At 28.5% G+C, this 9,045-nt stretch overlaps 1 protein-coding gene across 1 annotated transcript; it reads right to left on the bottom strand.

Moving 5' to 3' along the window:
• Window positions 1-5,675: 5,675 nt before the first annotated feature.
• On the bottom strand, window positions 5,676-8,125 carry LOC101496197 (piriformospora indica-insensitive protein 2-like). Its single transcript, XM_004496155.4, has 2 exons — window positions 7,660-8,125; window positions 5,676-7,090 (listed from the first exon to the last, which is right to left on the bottom strand). Exons 1-2 carry the CDS (start codon window positions 7,861-7,863, stop codon window positions 5,867-5,869), a joined length of 1,428 nt encoding a protein of 475 aa, XP_004496212.1. The 5' UTR covers window positions 7,864-8,125; the 3' UTR covers window positions 5,676-5,866.
• Window positions 8,126-9,045: the final 920 nt, after the last annotated feature.

The raw sequence follows: 9,045 nt of genomic DNA, 5'->3' as shown, positions 1-9,045 counted from the left end.
TATATATATATATAATAAGTAATTTAAACATTCAAGTTCCAACTAAATCATAATATAATTGTCAATTAACTACATTAATTAAACCTTTATTTTATCAAATATGATAAAATGTAATTATTTTAAATTTTAATTTATTATTTGATATTTATAATAAAATGATTAATTTAAAAGAAAATAGCACACCTCACCTAAGGTAATTTTTTTTTAACTCTTTAGAGATAAAATGTAAACAAAAATCATTTTGTACATTGAGAATCATTTTGTGAACAATTTTGAATGCATACAAGGATCTCCATGATAACACACTTTAACCAATTATTTGTATTATATAAAGATCAAGGGTGCAATTTTTTTAAAATTAATTATTTTGTTATAAATATAAAAATAAATATTTAAACTTTAAAATAATTACATTTTATTAATAATATATATATATATTATAATTACATATTATTAATAATGTAAATAATAATAATAAATAAAAATTGATATATATATATATATATATATATATATATATTTGATAAATTGTCTTTTATATGTTTAAATTAGTTCATTGACCTAATTACAAACTACAAATTAGTTTTGGAATTTATTTATATAATATATGTCACATCAATGTTGATTAACACTTTTTTAATAGAATGATCTAATTGAAACAAAATAATATAGTTCAGAGATATGTTTATACTTTTTTTAGTTTATGAACCTATTTAAAAACTCTCATATTTAATTATGGGATGTGCGGATTAATTCAACCTTCTTAGTTTAGTTTTTATGAGAAATACCTATATATTACAATGAAATTAATTTTAAATTTCTCTTATAAATATAACTCTATTGATAGATGTAAGAATATTGATATATAAAGGTTTAAGATCCAACTCGTAATTCTCTGCTTCTCCACACTCAAAATATGTGAATCCTATCACAAAGTTATTTAACAACAAAATTGATTTCTAAGTTAAATTATTTAAAAAATAATTAATTATATAAAAGTAGTGTGATTTTAGATAATCGATCGATGGATACAATATATGAAATACTCTTAGAAGTGATGTACCAAATGAATTAATAAAAAAATTATCTTAAAAGTAATTGTCAATGGTTAGATACTCTACTAAAGAAAATTAAATTTACAAAAATATTTAAAATTGAATTGTGAAAATCTAATTTGTAATCTACTATGTCAAAAATAGATTAAATACTATCATTTTGATTTTTATTAAAAATAATTTTGTAAAAATATTAATTATGAAATAATTATTAATGGAACTTGGTCACTCTTTTTTCTAAAAAATTATGTTCTATCTTCTTCTTTATCTATTAGATTAGCAGTTTAGAGTATCTTTTTTTATCTGGAAACATCCATCTATATTTGTTTTTTTGTCTTTTTCTTATTTAAAATAAATTATTTTTAACTCATTTAATTTTTTGTCGGTATTTTATTTATGATTTATTGATCTATGCGTGATGATTGTGAATTTGATCCTTTATCAACTGTGGATATGCTGGTAGGGGAGTTCAATGAGGCTAACAAAATGCTCAAAGCAACCCAAATCATCGTTGCTCCCTCCTTCATATGGTACCATCAAAATTAACATATGCAATATGTTTTATCGACATAAACATTGGTTGAGGTTTGATTGTTTTGAGACCAAGCAAATACAACTTTATATGCTGCAACCAATAGAAGGTTGCAACATATTTTAATAATAAAAATATAAGCGGTGGATATTTTTAATTTTTTATCATTCATCATTCACAGCATGCACCATGCTTGATGCAACCATGTAAGTTTAGTCCCTAAGACCCCAAAACAGAGATGCCATATTAGTCAACACAAAATAGTCGGACCAAATTTAATAATAAAATCGTCGCAAATCAGTCCCTTTCTATTATCAGTATATATTTTACATTGTAATAATTATTGTTATTACTTTATATAACTATTTTATATTATTTGTACTGTACATAACTCTCCTTTTATTTAAATAAATAGTTTTTTATATAGTTTAGTTTTTTTTTTATGTTTTTTTTATGATTGCGATTTTGTAATTTGCTGTCATCGTACAACCCACTAACAAGAAATTAAATGCATTGCTTTTTTGAAATTGAAGTTTCTTTCTTTCTACTCTTGGCCCATTACAAACCCAATCATGAATCTGGATGAAAAAACGTTTCGTAAAGTGTTGGAACATTGCATAACAAAAGTACCTCAAATAACAACACAAAAAAATGTTAAATAGAGAGTATTTAAAAATGGATTAAAGAAAAATGGATGTCTATAGTCTAAAAAAAACTTTCACAATATACTAATAAAAAAAAAACTCTTCTCAAAGAATAATCATACACTTTGAAAATAAGATAAAATAAAATATTCTACCAGTACAATATTTTATTTTCACCCCTCAATTGATAAATCAACCATAAGACATCATTTTAATGTTGCTTAGTACTATTCCCAATTTGAACCTAATTTCATTCCTTTCCAACAATGTTACTACTTGGAAAACCAAATATAAATGTTTCTAGCAAAATAAATAAGGATGCTCACCCCCCTCCCGAAAATGAAATATTGCAAGTAAAAAAAAATTGGGTAGTTTCTAGGGGCCGGGCAAGGCCCAAGAAACATGTTACTTAGAGAACCAAATGTTGGTATGAAACTAACATGTCTTTTTGGTAATTTGATATTAGGTGCATGTGACATATCATTTTGCCTTTCTGTTTGTTACAGACTGAAAGTTACATAGAAGATAAGGAACTCAAAGGGAATGGTGGCATTTAATATTGGCTCTGGCAACAACAATTGATGACTACTCAACTTTGAGCACGACTCAACACATTACACATCACCCAATTCATGCCCTTTAGATGCCTACATACCTAACAATGTTACAATAAAAGACAACATACTCTCAACAATTTTAAATTTGAATACGACTCTTTAGATTTATTATTACTCTGTAAAAGTCTATTTTCTGTTTCCTTCTTAAATAATTGATTTTTTTTTACCACCCATTATTCTCAACAATTTCATCTCCGAGTACATCATCATCCAAAAAGTTTATGTTTTTTATTTTACACCTCTAATTTACCACCCACTGTGCTATTACTTGTTCTTCTCTTCTCTATTTGCAGTGGGTAGAAAATCTGGGTGGATAGGCTCAAATTCTATGGGGGATTTTGTACTCTATTTAGTTTGTTCTTTTATTTTCAAATAATCTAATTTCAAAAGTCATAGAGGAGACAAATATTGTCAATTCAATTCTCTCTAATTATATTTTTTTTCTAAGATTATTTAGTTTAACGAATTGAATTACTCTTTCAATAAAGTTGCATGTAAAACTTTATTTGCTTTTAGTCTTATTTTATTTACATCTATTACACTCACAAAATGGATGGTGAAATTATTAGTTAATTAAAAATAGATCAAATAATTTTTTAACTCGATTAAGGGATACAATATAATTTTTTATGTCATCAAGTAATTATACCTTGAAATTACAAATCTATAAAATATAGTTTTTTAGGCGACACAATATAAATCACAGTAAAATTGCCAAAATCACAATAATTTATGCAAAATCAAGGTAATTTAGTTGTTTTTTTATCATTTCTATTAAAAATCCAAATATGAACTAAAACTAGCAATTGCAATTCATAATCATATGATTTTCTAAGAACAGCCAAAATTACATTACAACTCCAAGAAATCTTTACTATGTGTAGTAAATGTTTGGTTTGAAAGTAATTTTCATTTCATGTGTTATTTGTTATATTCTATACACACCCACAAAATAAAAAATCAGAAATGTGGTCACATTGAGACCAAAGTTTCCTTGAGGGGAACAGAATATGGAGAATAGCAAGAAGTAAAGATGAGGAACCTTCAATTTTCCTCCTTAGTTGTACATTGTTTAATGCCTTGAAAACAACTTTGAAAACCAAGTTTGAACAAAGAGAGCACAGATCTGCCATATGCCAGATCAAAGCTTTTTGAAATGAACCCAACCCAATAATAATAGACCCTCTTTAAACCTAAGGTCCAATAAAAGCACTGTACGTCCATTTCCATCACCACCACCACCCTACCCATATATTAAGTACATACATAGTTAGACACTTCCCTGCACCAACAGGCCTACAACCCTACCATCTCTACTCCTCCACATTTCACTTTCAAACTATTAAACTCATAACCGTCATGCATTTAAATATTGCAAATTCCAATTTCCTTATTTCATCTCTATTAGATTATAAAGCAACTCAAATTTATAAAATTCATTTCAATGTAAGTCACTCATTTATGTATAGTTATATTCACATAAAACCCATTTGAATACGATAACACTTTAAAAATATTAAAATCAATTTTATACCTTTAAAATTAATTTTGGTTACTCCGAATATCCATTCATCCTATTTTTTTACCTTACAAAATACAAACTATTCACATAAATATAAAAATAAAAGTGTAATGTAATAGTACTACTATTACTATCTATAAAATCCAGTAAGGGAAAAAAAATTGATAAATGTTGCAGATGATTCTTCTTGTCTATGTGCAATTGATAGCTCAATTTGCCATTATATGATACTAGAATATGCCAATTCTCATCTAAAAAACTACTCAATTATGAGCTATTATTATTATGCAGTTACATTGTATAGAAAGCACAAGTTAATTCAAATAAGGATTCTTAATATCTCAATTAACAAGAACTATGCATAGACAACAAAATATTCCAGTCCAAGTGGTTTCATATTGTGTAGTACACAATTTGTACATAGCTTAAAGTCCCCATGTGTATATGATTTTCCACCAGTCACCAGTGCAGTTTTGCAGAATTGTCTGCAAATATTGCGTAATTTGTTTTGGCGTTACTCTTTTATTTTCATTCCATTATAGAGGGGGTCCCTCGTAGTTTTTTGTTGACCATGACAAACCCAGTATTTGTATGTCAAACTTTGAGAATGAAAATCATGCAATTTCAAACATAAATACCTTATGTTTGTTCTGATATAATACAAGAACTCTTTACCTAGATTTAACAAAAAAACAAATATAAAAATCGCAAATAAAGATTGCAGAGTTCAGCCAATTATATCTTAATCTCTCACTATAGAGTAGTAACATTATCTTTTTAATATAATTAAATCTTATTGTTCAATTTACAAGATTACCACATAACAGATTCCTTAAAGTTTTGTTTTATAAAGGTATAAGTAATTTCACTCATCTTAATTATTTTATTATGTAAACCAATCATCTTGACATTGCACTAGGTGGTTAGAGTTTGTCAGTGTTAGCATGCTAAACTAACAAGTTAGTTACAATAAACTTGTACTATAACCCGCTATATAAGCTTGGCCTCAATGTAATTCTGATTAAGATTCAAAAAATCTAAACAAAGATTGCACGAAATTTCGTCAAAGAGTCTAGTTAATTGTGTCTACGTTTCTGACAGCAAAACAATTACAATATCTATTGTGATTAAAATTCAAGATCGATTTGTGTTAAAATATTACAATTTAGTTTACAAGATTGCCACCAAACTATATCACATGCGTTTTGGCTCGATTGCAATCCAACAAACGTTTGATCATGTGAAAAGGTCATTAGCTCTCGCACTTATCAGTAAAACTATGAGTAATACCCAAATAGCACGAAAGGAAACAAAGAATTAGAAATATTATTAAATAAGCTACAGACAGGTTGATTAATGTTAAGGTAAACTTGTTATCTAATTAACAAATTGACAAGACTATTAGATTATGTTAGAATAAAATAGAAAAACACAAACAGCTTGTGTTGTAATGTAACACCTAAAAGGTTAAAAGCCAAAGTTACACTTTATGATGATTAAAAAACTATATAAAAATTAAATAGTAGACCCAATATCATAAAAGTCCACAAGAAACCACTAGTAGCCTCACATGTAGAAAATCCCAAAGAGGTTATGAAATGAGAAGTCTGGTTTATATCCCCATTGAGAAGCACATTTTTAGCATTAGATTTTAACAAATGAACCTCTTCTTGGTGGCATGGTTTTACCCCATATGGAATATAATCTGTTGACATTACTCCAACTGGATAACAAAGTTTAGGATTGCTCCAAGCCCCAAAACGTCTTCCCATTTTACCAAAAAACCCTTTTGAGAATTTAAGCTCACCTTTAAGGTCATTTCCACTTAGGTAAAGTGCATTGAGAGAAGGAAGTTTTTCTAGCTTTGGTGACAGGTTACCTGTAAGGTTGTTATCATTAAGTCCCAAAAATCTCAATTTCTTTAATTCTGATATACACTCAGGAATTTCCCCTTTCAATTCAATGTTAGAGAGTTCCAAAATAACCAAGTTTTGAAGATTTTCCCACTTTAAGGTTCTTATATCACCACCTAATGGATTATTGGACAAAACCATTTCTTCCAATGAATGCATCTCTTGTAAAGACAAAACCAATCCACCACTAAATCTATTGTTCCTAAGATCCATAAGAGTCAAATTCTTAAGATAACAAAATTCATCTAGAAGCTTCCCTTCTAAATAATTGTGACTAACATCAAGCTTCAATAATGAAATTAAACTTCCAAATGTCAAAGGCAATGTTCCAGATAATGAATTTCTGCTTAAATCAAGGATTAGTAATTCCCTTAACCCTCCAAAAATATCTGGAATAGTTCCACTAAAATTGTTTCCACTAAGAACAAGTCTCTTCAACTTTACAAGGTTACCAATATCTTGTGGTATTTTACCTGTTAAACCATTTTCTAGTAATACTAAGGATTGAAGATTCTTTAGAGCACCAAAACTTGAGGGAATGTTTCCAATAAGACCTGGATTTGATCTAAATTCAAGTGATTCTAAATTTGCAGCTAGTTTCTCCCAACTTCCATTAGGGATTGAAATTGAAACCTTATTTGGTGATTGAAAACAGTTATAGAAAGATAAAACTTTAAGGTGCTTGAGTTGAAATAATTCTTGTCTAAATTCCAATTTTTCAGCACAACTTAGAGAATTATCATGGATTGGTCCAATGTTAAGAACTGTTACATACCAAAGTCCATTGAAGGAATCACAAGAGACTCCCTGCATTAGAAAATAACATAGATTAATAAATAAATAATTAATTAATTAATTAATTAATTACCATGTTGTGAAAATAAATACATAAAATTTCAATATTATTGAATTGACAAGAGTTCTGAAACTTCTGATACATGGTTTAAATGAAATGTAATCATTTATTCACTGTGAACAATAAAAAAATTAGAAAAGGGGAGATAAGGGATAAGGACAAGTACTTAAAAACAATTGACATTTAAGATGCTAAGTGCATTAGAACTAAATCAATTCATTTTAACTAATTCAATTTTACTCCATAACCATATATACACAAAATTAAGTTCACCTAAGAATTCATTCACAAAATCTATAAGAACAAAAGAATAAGGGAGATTGTATAATGCTGAAAATAGTATCTGCAATTTGATTAATTAACCAAAAATATATATATCTTAATAGATTTACTATTACTTCAGAAACTCATAAATAAATAAAAATGGCCATATAAACTAGAACTATTGAAGGAAGCAAACATTGATTTATAGCACATTAATAAAGGTAGTTGAAAGGACAATTTGCAGTAAAAAGGGTACCTGAATTGGAGTCCAACCACAGGGATCTGGATAGAGATCTGAGCCATTCCATGAATTACCAACAAAGCCTTGAATTGTAGAGTACAGAGCTTCCACCTCTGCTTTCTCCATTGGAGTAACATCAGAATCTTCTTCTTGTCCACAACATCTTCCACTCAAAAAGAGCATAAACACAACAATAGTAACCTTAGTGCAATTCTTCATTATGTTGTTTATTGAGTCAAAACAAAACAAATTGAAGATGGATATAGTTTAATTCTTATGATATAAGCATTTCTGTCTTAAAAGTATAACAACTGTGAAGTGGGACAAATAAACACACACCCCAACAAGGAAGAAAGAACAAGATCCTGAAATTATGGTCTAACAGAACAGAAATAGGAAGAAAAGAAAAATGGGAATGAAGGAAACAAAAAAGCTGAGGGGAAAGAAAGAGTCTGGTGAAGTGTTTTAGTTCCTTGTGTTTAGGGAAAAAACTAAGGAAGGATGTGATATATACTATGTATAAATATAAGAAAGAGCACAATATGTTATCACAGTTCTCGAAGCTCCAAAGTCATAATAACAATGGCTTTAATATGAAACAGACATGAACTGTGAGGCCTATAATATGTAAGGCAAATATAGGCTTTCCTTTTTGTGCAGCCTATGCACTATGCTATGTAATTCATTTGTCTTATTGAATTTTATTACATACTATAGATTTGTTTAATTGGTGGTGCTACTATATAGTGGTAATTAATTATTTAGTGACAAGTTTAGGAGGCTATTAAAAGGTTATAGGTAGTTGAAGAGGAACAATTATGAAGGGTTGGATTGAAGTGTTGGTTGCATAGGGGACCATTGTCCATGCAAAAAGATTAGAGATGCATGTAAGAACATGCAAGACAAAAGAGGCTTTTATCCGTTATTGCATTGTTGTGTTTGTGGTGTGGTTTTTGACACCACCGTTTAAGCTAGTAAGAGGAGGGAAAAAGAAAGGACAATGCAGTGAATCACATTGCTATGTTAACAGACTTACAGTTAGGTCCAGAATTGGACCATACTTTGTACTCATATAAATTCCGTTCGGTCCATTTTATCCTCTAAATTTATTTGTAGGCAACCGATATAATTCTAAATCTAACTCTATGTAATTTCTAGGAGTGCCTAACTTATGGTATGTTTGTTGGACCCAAATGGAGCAGAGTGGAGTCGAGGGGAATAATTATTACTTAGTTTTTGTTTGGTTTAATTTTTTGGGGGAGAAATTAGTGAGTCAAATCTTTAGTTTATTCAAATTAGAGAAATAGATATATAATTGATTCAAACGAGGAGAGACGATATGATAATTAAATGATATGTACTGTCAAATAATTAAATATTTTCTCTAGTTGATTCAGGAAT

Source organism: Cicer arietinum, chromosome 4, assembly GCF_000331145.2.
Source record: "Cicer arietinum cultivar CDC Frontier isolate Library 1 chromosome 4, Cicar.CDCFrontier_v2.0, whole genome shotgun sequence".
Taxonomy (NCBI): domain Eukaryota; kingdom Viridiplantae; phylum Streptophyta; class Magnoliopsida; order Fabales; family Fabaceae; genus Cicer; species Cicer arietinum.
This window is presented reverse-complemented; position numbering and strand designations above follow the sequence as displayed.